At 43.8% G+C, this 15221-nt stretch overlaps 3 protein-coding genes across 3 annotated transcripts in view; 1 reads left to right on the top strand and 2 right to left on the bottom strand.

The window, feature by feature from the left end:
- The window catches only part of T265_14715 (hypothetical protein), a gene marked incomplete at both ends in the record, with an annotated part of 18448 nt that extends 5934 nt beyond the window's left edge, over positions 1-12514 (top strand). Inside the window, 2 exons of the mRNA XM_009174927.1 lie at positions 4821-4910; positions 12089-12514. Of these exons, the coding sequence (XP_009173191.1) occupies positions 4821-4910; positions 12089-12514 (516 nt within the window). The remainder of the gene's footprint in view (positions 1-4820; positions 4911-12088) is intronic.
- T265_08961 (hypothetical protein) lies at positions 9490-13206 on the bottom strand (the record flags this gene model as incomplete). The annotated part of the gene is made up of 3 exons (XM_009174908.1): positions 9490-9562; positions 12178-12295; positions 13164-13206. The coding sequence occupies 3 exons, from the start codon at positions 13204-13206 to the stop codon at positions 9490-9492; spliced, it is 234 nt and encodes a 77-aa protein (XP_009173172.1).
- A 1214-nt stretch (positions 13207-14420) lies between these two features.
- Positions 14421-15221, bottom strand: part of T265_08960 (hypothetical protein) — a gene marked incomplete at both ends in the record, with an annotated part of 5332 nt that continues 4531 nt past the window's right edge. The window contains 2 exons of the mRNA XM_009174907.1: positions 14421-14525; positions 15036-15089. Of these exons, the coding sequence (XP_009173171.1) occupies positions 14421-14525; positions 15036-15089 (159 nt within the window). The remainder of the gene's footprint in view (positions 14526-15035; positions 15090-15221) is intronic.

Raw genomic sequence — 15221 nt, 5'->3', positions numbered from 1 at the left:
GAGAGGTTCAGCTGGGTTCCAGGTGAGCCCCTCGAAAAACCAAATTAATTTGCAAATGAGTGTATATTCGCTAACCTCTTGTTGTTTCCTAACTGCTCTCATATAATCAGAAGCATGCACACGTAACGACCAGTTTAAGTTCATGAACACATTTGGTTTGTTATGAACGATCAGAAGGACCGGTTGTTTGACAAATTGGAGTGCGGTCATAAAGCTAACGAACATCTGGATCGTCAGAAGGATGTGAGTGTGATGCTGCTCAAACGTGTGACAAAAAATGATATGGGGAATATAGCCGTGCCCTTGAAATCACTATGCTATAAGCACATTTTCCTCGTGTGTTTGGCCGCAATATGACCTTGAAAGGTCATCGATATCAGCCGCTTACCCGAACTCGAAAGATGCAGGTAATCCATCGTCTGCCGAACTTTCAGAATAGCTAATCACAAAAATTACAGTCTTCCGCACAACCATCAAGGAAGGCTCGACGTTGGATTTCCCGTCCTCTCAACAGTGTCGGTGGAATGAAAGACACCTTCGAATCCACGGAGAAACAGGAACTAAGCATTTTCAATCTATGAGATACGAAAACAAAGGCTCCATTTGTACAGGATTCCGGAAAAGGCAACGTCCTCAACTATCTCCCATAACTTTTTGGATTCACGGAGAAACAGGAACTATGAGATATGACAGCAAAGGCTCCATTTTTACAGGTTTCTGGGAAAGGCGACATCCTCAAGCGCCTCCCATAACTTTTTGAACGTTGTTTGAACCAACCAAACAGCAATCAGCAAACACTGTATAACGGTTCAATAAATTCAGAATCAACATTCGGGCAGATGCGGGGACGTTTGTTTTTACACAACTTGACCATGGGTTACTCGCCACAATCTCCGCCTTTATACCGGTTTTCCAACCGTGTATCAGAACCATTATCTTTTTAGTACAACAGTCCAGCTTAACGAGCAAGAGAGTGTTAGTCAACACAACAGCTGCTTTCATAAAAGATAATTTCAACTTATCAGTGCTAATTGTCACTCTATGTGTGGGCAATCTGACTGTTCTCATCGATTGTGTGGGGTATTTTTGTGGTCACTTTGCACCTACCCGACACTTCTTTTGCAATATTTCGGTTTCATCAGCTCAAGTATTTTCGAGCCCAAGTGTACAACTTTCAGACACAATATACTACTCATAAAGTTGCTGAAAACTCTGGCAGCTCGGTCATGGGCTTCTCCTCATGAAGAAGATCACCGCTTGCAGTCGGCAGTTAGGAAGAAAATTTGTAAGTTGGAACAATTTCATACCGTGATGATCAAGCAGACAGCTGACAACGATTCCATCCATATAATGTGTTTCGGAGTGATTGGTTGTCAGATGAAATTAGCAAATACAAATACGGCATCTTGAACTGAGTAACTACTCATCACTTCCGGTCGAATATCGACCGGCTGGTCGTGAACAGTCGTGGTTTCCCTCAGCAACTTGTTCATTAACATTACGTGCCCCTGATTTCAATATCCAAAATAAATCAGAACATTCGGTCTCTGCCACCGGTGGTGGAAACAGGAAAAGAACAAAATGATACATTTTGATCGGTTCATGTGCATATCCATTCCGTAGAAAATTCCTCTTGTTTCCGCAGACAGAATTCTCCTCTAGTAAAGTCCCCAGGAGAGAGTTTTCAGCAACCCTATGAGTAGTGCGTTACGAATGTACGCGTATCGCAATATCTCGAAAATCATACCGACTGAAACCAACTGGTGCGGCGCATTCAGTTGCTTGGAAACATCACGAACGAGAGATTCAGCTAGATTCCAGGTGAGTCTCTCGCAAAAACAAAATTAGTTTGCAAATATGTGTATATTCGCTAAGGTTGACGGAAACTCGGGGACTGCGCCTACCTGATGAGCCCCAAGAAGTGCGAAACCGGTCGTGGGCTGTCGGAGAATTTTCAGTAACCTTATGAGTAGTGCAATACGAATATAGTTTATCTTGCTCTGGTATCTTACTAACAGAGTTAGTATTTGGTATGGATTTACTACCAGCAATATTTGAGATTCTCTGTCCCATTTTCGGTGCTAAATCTTCCAAGATATATGCCTACCTATGAGCACGAAATGAACTGATTTGTTTGAGAAGGTTCTTGTTTATGGCTTAGCTATCTCACATGATTTATGTGATTGATGAGTGCAACTCACAAACTGCTTACTGATAGCGCAGTTACTTGTCGTTTTTGAGTATATCCAAAACTGGTAGAATACCTCAGAAACACGTGAACACGTGACTGTGGGACAGTTCTTTGTCGAATTACACACGGTCCAAGTACCAACATGTATCTATCAGAACAGAGGAGTTCTCCGCGGTTCCCTAGATGATTAATCGTGATTCATTCTTTGATACGTTCTTCTTACGCGTTTTGGTTGAAATCAATTCTCCTGTTACTAACTACCCCTCACCCATATCCCCCAGCCACTAGTCGGTGCAGTGAAACTGACCAATACGAGGTGCGTACGACTGTCCTTGATTTGGTGTGGTTTGTGCTATCGGCATCTTGGTTACTACAGACATTTTGGATCAAGTAGTTTGGAACCATTCGCATTCCTCGTTGCTCTCCTCGTACAAATCTAACCGGGCCTAGGTACGAGGGTTCGAACGTAACTTATTGGAAAAGGTTGCATGCCATGAAGTTCACGTGAGTGTACCAGGTATGTATTCGTCTCCAAGGTTTGATATAGATGCGGTTCCCGCGGCTTTTACAAATGTTTGCGCAACATATACAGCTGGATAATAGCATAAAAACGGGAGATATTGGGTTAGGTCTCTACCAGATAGTGATTGTATTTTCCCGCTCGCCTGGTATTCAGTCAGAACAAGATTGGTAGAAATTCAAGGACTAGGCTGACCTGTTGAGTGAGCCGAAAAAAATCATGGGTTATGGAGTGAGTCTCATCAACCTTAATAGTCTCGTGTTTTGTCAAGAGATGTATCGTGCAGCTGTTTAATTCCTACTGAGAATCATCTGCAGTGCGGATCCCGCAACCTACTGGCTAGCAGTTTGAACGTATAACTGTTCGGCCACGAGTGGCCACTCAACCTTGTAAATTAACTTTTATGTAGATAGGATACAGCAGCATTCAGTCTGCAATCACAAAATTCACATTACTTGGTCACCTACTGACTGGCCTCTTGAATGATACCACTTGGTATTCGATCAGAAAGTAGACTGAAGTCAACTCTTCTTCAGATAGCACTTCTGAAAAACGGTTCTTCTGATACACCAGTTGATTTCACAATCTCGTCATGTTTCCATGACGAATATTCAGAATGCTATTGTAACGGTGATACTACTGATGGTGGGAGGCATGCGAGTAGTATGTTGGACTGGGACTTCCTAAGGTCGCAGTCAGTGACTTGTGTTTGCTTGGATAGGTACTTTGTTCATGATCACACCACTGGCGCTTTTGAAAGGTCGTCCTCCTGTTCTGGCGTGATTATTCCGGTGAGTTCACATCATAGGGAAGCACTGGACTCGAGTTTCGCCCTTATTAGAGCTAATCAGCAGTGCATATCCAATGGCCGTGCTGGGATCTGAACCCCGGACATCTGACATGCGAGGCGGGCGTGTAACCACTACTTCACCAAGGCACTTTGGACGAATCTGAATTTTCAAGTCTGAACAGGCGAACGTGAATGAGATTTGATGTAAAGGTGCAAATTAGCCCATCATTACTCGCCCTCCACTTCAAAAAGCCCTAACATAAGTGTACTGTAGGATAAACACTCAATTTAAGCTTCGCAATGTTTCTAGACCTGACCTAGATGAATGTCCATTAAGTTCTGCTTTCCTTCATACTCGGTGCGCATACTAATTGTGGAAACTTGACGAAAAGACATGAGATAAACCACATGTCATCGTTTTCAAATGTCTAGCCACTCCGGACAGATCTAAGGATCTAAAGCGGGATATGGTCAGTCTTGAAAATCAATCTACTACTCGTTTCGTTGTGACTGGAACTGATTAGCTAGATTAGCCGTGTGTCCAATGGGCTGGCACTGTTCAGCGATAACCACAGCACCAAATGGCGACGAACTGCCTTTGGGGGAATTATGAGCACGGATCAGAGTGATTCCTTGGTTCACTTGAGGCTGTTGTACGTTATCCATCACTGCTCGCTCTATGCCACTTTCTGGCACATTGTACTTTTATTTTTTTGAGCGAAGAAGACCGTTCCCTGCCTGTAGCGAGTGCTAGCCTCTAATGACCTTCTGACTTTATATGTTAATGCCAGGAAACTGCAAAATCCGCGTGTTTCATTCGAATGGAAGTTGGCGCCTGAGACGTACTTTATCGTTGATTAGTTGGAGAATTGGAGGCATGAGTAGAAAACGGTAGAAAATTTCACACATAAAGCAATGCGCGATGGTCTCTAGTGAAGAAATATACACGGAATTTTTCAGATCACTGAATCTAATCGAGGAGAGACGTTGGGGTCACTTCCGGTCCACTGTACCAACAGAGAATCAGTTTTTCAAGGTCATGACCTGAATTGACTCATCCACGCAACATCCTATGAAGGAATTCGAGGCCAGCAAATATTCTATGCAGGTCCCACTCTTTATCGCTAGGTTACCAGTATTACGTACTCCAGAAGTTCCAATATACCCTCCTGACTACTATAGTTTCCTTTTATATTTTTTTCCTGAGCAGGACAGGTCTTGCTGCTCAGATTCCTTTGTGGATCTTACCTGTCTACGAACAAACGTTCTAGCTATCTCTCACGGATAAATGTGAGAAGTCTTCCACTCTTCCACTTCAGCCGGATGCTCTCACAGTAATCATTTTATTATACCATACGCCATGGCTCACTCAGTTCCACATCTATGAAGTGTTCTTGTGGTTACTCAAGGTAAGTGTTGGACCTATTGCTTCACCTGTTCTTACGTCTTTGGTTTCAGTTACACACATGTACATAGGGAATTCGCTCCAACTTCCGTTGAGCTCTCTGTGGATGTCACCATCGCTTTCCCCTCATAACGTTTTGTAACGTATTACTAAATGTTATAAGTAGGTATGTACGCATTGTATAAATAATGATACCTGGGAAGTCGAAAAAAAGCATTGCCCCACACCGTGATGTAGAAACGTTACACAAGACCAGCTTTCAGCAGAATGGGTACACATCAGCTTTCTTTGTCGAATGCTTACTGAACCCACTGAAGAGGGACCAGCTTCTCGTAGGTTTCATTGTTCCATTCGGAACCATCGTCCATCGCGCCATATGTGCTAGATGGTAACAGTTATACACAAGAGACTTCGATCAGTACTCAGAAACGAAGACATATGGAATGCCTTCATCATTTGTAATGGATAGGACGTGAAGATGTTGGATCTCACATTTTCTGAAAAAATATAAAAGAGGTAAGTCTTTTACTCAACAAGTTCTCTAAGGAAAAACCAGGTAGGATTTTGACAGCACCGCACTAGTCTGTCAAATGATACACTGACGAGGTTCCAGCAGATAAGCTGACATGGTAAAACACTGTATTGTAACACTAATGGTCTTATAAAGGCAGTCCTTGGGCAATCAAGCGCATCAAGGAACTTCATGGCCAACATACTTGCACTGAATACTGAGAAGGCGTGGTTGTATAGGGAAGATCTACTGGTTACTGCGTGTCCTGATACCAGCAGAAAGTGTCTGACAATAAACAGGCTGTGTTTACACACACGATCCACAAGTTCATCACACTAGGCGAGCGCACCTGGGGACGATAGAACGGCTATTTGCGTTCGCCTGACATCGTAGATCGGCACTTTGCTGGAGAAAAGAAGCTAGATGGCCATGACCAAACGCCTCTCTTTCATCCATCACTGTACAGCCTTACTTCATCATAACGTACCGTACAAATGGATCGTTGCCTCCCAACTTGTTATCGATTTCGGAGCCGTCATCAAGAAGCCACAGTATGGAATCTAAGATAACACTCAGATGCATCGTGGGAGAAAGTAGCTAGTTTGAGGAACGTGCTCGTGGAACAATGCTTTTGCCTGGCAAACCTACCCGGTGATTTGAAACGTGTTGACATCTGAGCATATCTTGATCCACTGAACATCAATGAACATCTATGGGACACTTTTGTTGACAGAAATTCTCCCAAGTGAAGCAACTAATTTATGCTCGGGTTAGGAATAATTTCGGTTTTTGATTTTTCGGCAAGACAAAAAATTAGTGGCCCGGAAGAGACTCAAATTAATCTCAACCAAGTCTCACGTTTACGCCATCCTCCAGTGGAATGTGATGCCAAAAGGCCACTCACCGTTTTAGCTCGTATGCTATTCCACATTCTTGGCGGAAAGTATTTGACTTCTTGTGACCGACTCCACAGCACAGTCGGCTAAAGAAGCGCGTAAGATGTGATTCACTTGAGTCTCCCGGAAACACCAGCCAGTTTGTAAATGAATGCCTTCCACCAGTTGCTTGGAATTTGGTTTTCAGATATAAGGTTGAGGCAAACTCGGAATCGGCACCCACGTGACGAGCGACCTTATGAGTAGTATGTTCTCTCAAGCAGAACAACTTGTTTTCAATATTTTGTTTGAAAAGTTTGATAGATTTCGCAAACTAGTCCTGAAGAGAGGGAAAATACAAGGAGAAGTTCTGCGTTGTCTTCAGGTACTTTTAACAACGGAATCGCTGACACGTTCGCGGGAAGCCCGTCACAGTTTGATTCCCGATGTCATCTGATTAGTTCATTTCCAGACAAATTTCTAGTGGACAGACCGATTCCACCTTATTACTTATGCAATTGATGAATACTGAATCACTCAACTACGTCAAACCTAACAGTGTGATCATAAATATTTCAAATAAGAAGAGTAAGACGCGTACATAGCCGAAAAAGAACCCTGTGTACCTGAGCTTGTTATTGGAAGCTACCAAACGAAAATCTGAACTCACCGGTTATTCTACAAATCTCAACGTCGTCCGCGACGAATCAGAAGCATTCCCCAAAGGTTCAAAGCTTCTATGGCGTCACCTGACTGGGAAGCCATGACAAGTGGATAAATCGATCGAAGTGTCGGGCAAACCAGTCACGTCGCCCAACGGTGAACACGTTCGCCTGTTCAGACGTGGTAACTCGGACGCACGCAGCGTACGCTGGTGGAATAGCGGCACCACGCTCGCCTCGCTTGCCAGATGTCCAGAATTCAGACCCTGACACAACCAAGAATATGCACTATTGATGAGCAATAATAAGAGAGAAACTTGAGTTCAGCTCTTGACCCCTCCCTCCTCCTTGGTGTGGACTTACAAGAAACAAAAGTACGACTGACTAATTTAGGACTCTTCACTCGAGGAAAGCCGATGGTTGTCGCCTTCCACAAATGTCCCCGAGGCATATTTCAATCTTTTCTCTTCAGCAACCAGCAATTAATTTTGGCCAGAAATAAATTGTTACACGACTATCTTACTTCAGACTGTGCAGAAATATACTGTCCTATCCCAAAAAAGCGTTCCGTCATTTAAAAGCCAACAATTGAGGAAAACTGTGAAATGGTAAAAAAACAGAGCACGTTTTACTAGTCTGTGCTCCAGCGTTCCACAACCGCCTTTTTTGTCGATTTCACCGAACATCCGAATCATCATTTGGGTGCATTTGGTAGGTCCGTACATTCAGAGTCGTAATAAAACCATCTTCTCAAGAAATACACTCATTTGCAAATCAATTCGGTTTTCACGATAGACCCAACTGAACCTCTCGTTTATGATATTCTACAACTTAATGTACTGCACACAGGCCGCCTCATGATTCAGTTGGCACAACTTTCGAGATATCGAAGTATATTTTCCATAAAAGAGCCTACTCACAAGGTTGCTGAAAACTCTTTGACAACCCACAACCGGTTTCACCCTTCTTGGGGCTCATTAGTTAGATACAGGCCCTGAGTTCCCCTCAATCTGATGTTCTAAGAACCTATATTGGACAGTTTTCGAAAAATACACATTCGGTTCTCATAGGAGACTAGTAGAACATAAGGTTGACGGAAACTCGGGGACTGCGCCTACCTGATGGGCCCCAAGTGGAACGAAACGGGTCATGGGCTGTCAAAGAGTTTTCAGCAAATTTGTGAGTAGTTTCCTTCAAGAAAGCCATCTTCTTCTCATCATCCAATCACCAACCACTAAAAGCTCATACAATTCAATAGGAGAATTTGTTCGTCCTTACTTAGAATCACATTACATAGGCTTTTCTGGCCTACAAGTTCGAAAATCAATTTTGCCAAGGATGTTCTTCCTGTGTCAAGACTGAAGTTACTCATGTACTTTTCTAAGTCAGCATCGCGACATGTATTCTTTGAACAATGGAACTACAAGCTCCACGCATGCAAACACATCTGCGCCGGGCCCGTAAAGCGTTCAGCTGTAACAATCTCTCGGCGCTTAGCAGTCGTATCACCCGAAGGAACCGGTCATGGGCTGTCGAAGAGTTTTCAGAAACCTTGTGAGTAGTTTCCTTCACGAAAATCCAAGTTTACGAATGAAGAGACGAGCGAGAAGAATCGGACTTCAGGATTTCAGACCTACTCAATCCTTTTCCACTTTCTGACAATGATTATCCCGAAATAAGACTGACTCTCCGCAAATCCATCCAGCAATATGCAAGCCCGGTCTGCGTGACGTTTGGACCATACTGTCATCGGGGCTGCAAGAAATCAGGATTTCGGAGATCAAATAAGTGTTCGTCCATCTTGGTAGCAGATTGAAGCAGCGCTTATCCACAGACATCAAGCAGACGATCACTCCTCGGGAGAGCACGCATGAGGAGTACAACTCAGGATAGTAGCGATCTGACAATTTGCAATAAAGATGCTCCAAGCAAGAATCAAACACCTGGAGATTGGAAATCCATCAGCAAACAGTTTAGACTGGTTTGAGTAGGTCCCTAAATCCAAGTTTCTGTTAGAACGAAGGGATCTTTTCCAGATAAGCCCCGCCACTAATGTAAAAAATGCATGTGTGAAAAGTTAAGTCCCACCCCACTTTTTGCCAGCTCCAATTGAATGTACGCACACAACGTTGACCTATTTTTGATGAAAACAATTCCTAATCCGCATCTAGACTCAGAAGAATTATCCTTCAGCCACACGACCCCTGTTGACTGGAAGAACTTGCTTCACGAAGTTGGCGCCTGGCGGCTTTTGCAGACTCCAACAGTCATCAGCGGCCCAGGTCTACACGTCGAGATAGATGAAACGCCGTAAAAAGCACGCAGGGTGAGTCCTTCTCCAGCAGTGGATTTTCGGAAGGATCTGCCGGGAAACTAAATAGTTATTCATGTATGCGGTGCCAAATTGAACTGCGGCCACTTTGATGGACATCATCCAGGCCTGCATCGCTCCCGCCTCAATCATCATCTCCGACATGTGGGCATCATACCAAGGGATTGAAACGATGATTGACATGAATTATACTCATAAAAGGGTTAATCATACCGAAAACTTTGTGGATCCAACGACTGGAGCTCGCACACAAACCATCGAATCTCTTCGGCACACCTACAAGATTCAGAATAAACGCCAATGCGGGACACACCGATCTTTAGTTGGCAGCTACTTTTGTGAGTTGTTTTGCAGGCAAAGACACCGAAAAACGCACCTTTTCATGCAAATTAATAATGACACTTCCCAATTCCACTCTCTTCAATAAAAACTAAAATTACAAATTTCATGTCCTCTTTTTCTAATCTTTTTTGAGTTGCGGGGGTTAATTTTTTGACGTGGCTTATCCGAACGAAGACCTCTGATTTCATATCTTTGTCCTTAATAGATTCGCCTTCAACATCTGGCTGGTCGCCACTGAAATCCTAAATTAGGATGTGTTATGCAAATACAAAGTGTACCCCCGGAACATTATTGATCCGTCATAGGTCACAAGAAAAATTGCACAGCTGTTGTCTGGAACTGCAAAGTTTACACGATAGACTGTGGTGTGAAGTACCCTTCACACCAGTTGCGGGGGTTAATTTTTTGACGTGGCTTATCCGAACGAAGACCTCTGATTTCATATCTTTGTCCTTAATAGATTCGCCTTCAACATCTGGCTGGTCGCCACTGAAATCCTAAATTAGGATGTGTTATGCAAATACAAAGTGTACCCCCGGAACAGTATTGATCCGTCATAGGTCACAAGAAAAATTGCACAGCTGTTGTCTGGAACTGCAAAGTTTACACGATAGACTGTACTGTCAAGTACCACTTCACACCACGTGGTAACTTTGAATTTCTCACTTTCACACCAGGCAAAAATTGCATCTTAAAAAAGTGGCAGTCACAAAAACCACTTAACTTCCTAAACCGCTCGAAAAACACTTGGCTGTCTGTACAGGGAAACATAGTCACGTGATGCACGGAATGTCATCAGAAACTTTCATTTTCTTTTTTGAAAATTCCACAAAATCAGGACAGCCAAATTTAATGGACGAAGGACTTTCACGTTAAGCGGTTCATCGCGAAAATGTGCTATGAATTTCCTTTTTATAGCATTTAAGTGACAGCTAAACAAAACAGTTTTTCAAAATCCATTATGCCAGCCAGCACTCCCTCACACGTGCTGAATAACTCCCGTGGTATGGGCCTACGTTTCGCCGTTAGCTTAGACCACATGGGAAGAATATCCCACCAAGTTGTCACCATCCGAAGGTCGATCGATGTACGACTTACGTAGGTGATCCCAAATCCGGACCGTGCAAACTTGTATTTCGGTCCATCCCGGAGCACTGCCAATGTATCTCTTCCAAGTTGCCCAAGGGCAATAAAATGACCGAGAAAGGTTTGCAGAAAGTTCTTACAAAGGTGTAATAGGCCCAAGCTCAAAGTGCTTTGGTCCAGCCTTTTAGAAATCGTTCGTCTGTGGTCCCAGTAACCCGGTCGTAGACAACCTTGGTGTTTGTATCCCGCAGTCGAGACACATTTATCCAGAACAAACTATCCAATGGATTGAAAAACGTCACCCAGACTTAGTGGCTGTAGTTTGATCTATAGGCCTCATTGTTACTGCAATAGAACTGGATCCCACTGGCGTGTGGTTCCTCTTCAAACACTGTCCACTTGCCATACTTGACTCACCAATCTAATCAAATTCATCGTTCCCTTTTTCCTGAACGAATCGTCTACTTTTGGACCTCCAATGATCTTCTGCCTTCTACATGTAGTGCTGATAGTTTCAATCAAATCCACCCTCTGAAGAAATATACTCAGTTTACATATTACGTTGCTGTTGGTGGGAAACTCAGCTCAGTTGCACGTTAAATCGAAAAAAATATGCTGCGGGGTCTCGTCAGCTTTTGGAAACAGAGATATGAGAGACCTCTAACCATTGACCAACCTGGTATGAGAAACTGTGCGAGTTTCATGGGTACACTCTCTAGTATAGCTCAATGGATCGCTGAAGTAGGTACACCGTCACACCACCAGTCTCTCCTTAGCAGAGGTGAGATTCAGTCAAGTCATCCGCTTTCAGCCACTCAGGAGACCAAAGCGAATGTGTTTCACCATCTGCATGCAGACCTTTATTCAGCTAGAACGCAATTTTGGCTACGTCTACCTAATGGGTCTAAGGAATCGAGAAGTCGGTGGCGGGTTGTCGATGCGCTTTCGGCGACCTTAGAAGTAGTGTGTATTCTAAAGGGCGAAAGGGACAACTACCATTGAGGACTGCACACAGAGAAGCTGAGCGCTAAGCCAGATGAACACGTCAACCGAGCGGTTAAGAGAAGCACCTTACAGCTAGGTCGGATTCGGAGTGAATATCAATTTAGCTGACCTTCCAAACCACTGCCGCGTTGAAATCATCCTCAGTCACCCTAGATAAGGAAAATACAAAATCCCATCTGTTCGCGACACACTCTCCAGTATAGCTCAATGGATCGCTGAAGTAGGTAATTGCCCATTGTGCAATTATTAACCTTTCGTCCTACGTATAGTTCGCTACTGAACATTGACCCTTGAAACAAGCTTTCAGCACTGTTTTCAGTCTACTTTACTCACCAGTTGGCATTGTTTTCAGTCTGCATTACTCACCAGTTGCCCTCTGCACACCGATCAAATCCTCCTCTTGTATTGCGTGTTATCTATATACCACTTCTGAATGTCTGTCTGAATGCTGATCATACCTACCATCAAGTGTTTCAATATGGGAATTTGACTGCCGTGAGCAAACTGTTTCAAGGAGTTCTACAAGCAATTTCCATACCGAGAAACGCCAACTGCGAGGAATTCGTATATGCCGTCCTGAAACGGAAACAGCAGATAAGAAAAAACGAAGAGTTCCGTATTGTGCACCGACTAAATAACTCACAGAAGGTTGTTCATCCGGTCGGCAAATGCGTGGAAGATCGAGGACCCACCACAGCTGGTTTTTACGACGGATTAAAGGATGTGTACCCTTTGAACTTTTCGGAACTCGATTATCCAAACGTTCTGGCAAATGAAGAATGGGTTACGTTCCTGGTTACTTTCCGACTTGGATGAGGGACTACCAACTGGCTTTTAGAGCATGTCGAAATGACGACGTGAATTCAACCCAGTGCGTAAAATTCAAGAGACTCGCAAAAGATTCACTTCAAACCGACAAGCTCATGTACAGTGGATTAACAGAGTTCCTACTTAGGTTCAAGCAACAGGGGACTCGCTGTCAGTCAGCAAATGAGTGGTTCCTTTTTGGCCGGATGTTTCCACGACCGCAGAGGTTGAGGTCTCCCAGCTTATACGGACTCCTGTGCGAAATGTTGAGGGCTATTCCTGGCCTGGGACATGTGAAATTGATCCTAGCGAGTATACTGTAATTGCTACGAATGCAGAATCCGTCTCAAAAACAGAAAAAAACATGCAAAATAGGATGTCATCTCATCGAAAATCACTGCGAAATAACAGTACCCGTTTTCCATTCTGTATTTTTAAGATATTATCAGCTAACGACGGTTGGCAGTAACCAGAGGCTCTGGTGTTTTCATGCACCGGGGCCCTCATGAAGATGGCGTGAGCTGCTCAAGCGGTATGATATACTCGTGAGTCCCCGCGGCTCATTACGATAAATGCTCGGAGGTTACAATTCAGATGCGTCCAACGTGCATTGGTTTAGTAGTGTTCGCACGCTCACCTCGAATGTCAGATATCCGGGGTTCAAATCCCTGCACGGTCATCGGATATGCACTGCTGATGAGCTCTAATGAGAGCGAAACTCGAGTCCAGTGCTTCCCTTTGGTGCGGACTCACCGAAATAGTTACGCCAGAACAGGAGGAGGAGCGTTCAAAAGCGCGAGTGGTGTGACTATCAACAAAGTACCTATCCAGCAAAACCCCCAAAATGTAAAATAGCTTGGACAGGTGGAGAGTTTGCTATTTGTTATACTCCCAGGTTTAATTTAAATCTGGAAAGTACAGTACCACAAATTTCTTGTGGAACGCGCCTAAACATGGATGTGGAATATCATAAACGAGAGATTCAGTACGGTCTCTCGTGAAAAAGAACCGAATTGATTTGCAAATGAGTGTATTTCTCGAAAGCAGTCCATTTTGGTTTCAAGTAGAACATAAGGTTGACAGAAACTCGGGGACTGCGCCTACCTGACGAGCTCCAAGAAGGGCGAAACCGGTCGTGCGTTGTCGACGAGGTTTCAGCAACCTTTTGAGCAGTTTCCTTCATGGAAATATGAATGATGTTTAAAAAACGGCAGTTAGTTGCTGCGTGAAAACTGTTACTTTGCTTGATCCCTTTGAGAGGGGACAAAGTTTTACTGAGTTCCGATAAAGTTCTATGTAGAAACACGCTGTACTCCCATTCGCGGTCGGTTGCCATGTCCAAAAAGAGGCCAGGTGTGTGGCTCTCCTGAGCCATGCCCTGTGTTTTACGCTAAAACCGATCTGTGTTGAATTAATAAGTAGAGAAATCTGACATTCGCAACGCGGGGACATTGTGTTTTACCTTTCAGTACGTTAATTCACGCCGTGTTTGTCAGCATGCGATGGGAAACACCATTCCGGCCCGAAAGGACGTCATCACGTGAATGAGATGAGTGAAGTTCAGTGAAATTCAATGATTTAGGATGATACCATTTTTCCATCCTTGTCCATTTCCTCACTCCGGTTGCTATTCGCCGCACGTTCAGTTCATCGTTCACCCTCCTTGGTGTGACTACTTTCGATAATTCATCCTGTCACATATCGGAAGTCCTCAGTGGGCGAGAGTGCAAATTAGGTGGATTTTTAGCGAAGTACACATATTTGCACACCAAGTTCCTTTTTTAGGGAAGACTCAGCTGAATCTATCGTCCGTGATGCTGCACACAAGCCGTCTCATGTTTCAGTTGGCACGATATTCCAGATATCGCAATATATTTTCATGAAAAAAAACTACTCACAAGGTTGCTGAAAACGCTTCGACAGCCCACGACCGGTTTTGCCCTTCCAATTCAGGCTCATCAGGTAGAAGCAGTCGCCGAGTTTTCGTCAACCTTATGATCTACTTGAACTCGAATTGGACTGATTTCGACAAATACACTCATTTGCAAATCAATTGGCTTTCCACGGGAGACTCAATTGAATCTCTCGTTTATGATGTTCTTCAACTGAATGTGTTGCGCACAGGCCGCTTCATGTTGCACTTGGTACGAAGCGCCAACATCGCAGTACATTGTATAAATGTAACAAAGTACTGATAAGTTAGGCTGTCGAAGAGTTTTTAGCAATCTTATAAGTAGTGTGCTACGTCTATACAAAGTTGGCTATTTGCTTTTGGCACGAACCTTTTTCCCGAGGCCTTTTTACTCATCATTCTCGCTTAACTCAAACAGAATGATACCGTAAGAAACGTCCGTTGCTTTACACCCACCTTGCTTGCGTCAACTGAAACGACAGTTCGACCAGGTCAACTGACTATTTTTATCTAATCAATAGTCGATTAAATAAGACCCATTGGGCTTTGATGATTGCCCTGGGCTGCACTCGTGTTGAGGCCCCCCTAGCCACTCACCTGACGTCCTTGTTTCGCCAGCTGTCTGTTTGGATACGTTTCCGTGTTCTTTTCCTGAAAAAAGGGTAACCTGCAGTGGTCAAAATGTTGAGCACTAATCTTCAGTATATCATTATTTTGTTGCTCCATCATCATTCGTAAAAATTCTTCTTTGAAGATTTCAAATCCACCGTAATCTGGGGCACT

Source organism: Opisthorchis viverrini (assembly GCF_000715545.1).
Source record: "Opisthorchis viverrini unplaced genomic scaffold opera_v5_245, whole genome shotgun sequence".
In the NCBI taxonomy this organism is placed as follows: domain Eukaryota; kingdom Metazoa; phylum Platyhelminthes; class Trematoda; order Opisthorchiida; family Opisthorchiidae; genus Opisthorchis; species Opisthorchis viverrini.
The sequence above is the reverse complement of the archived record's forward strand: the minus strand, read 5'-3'. Positions and strand labels throughout refer to the sequence as shown.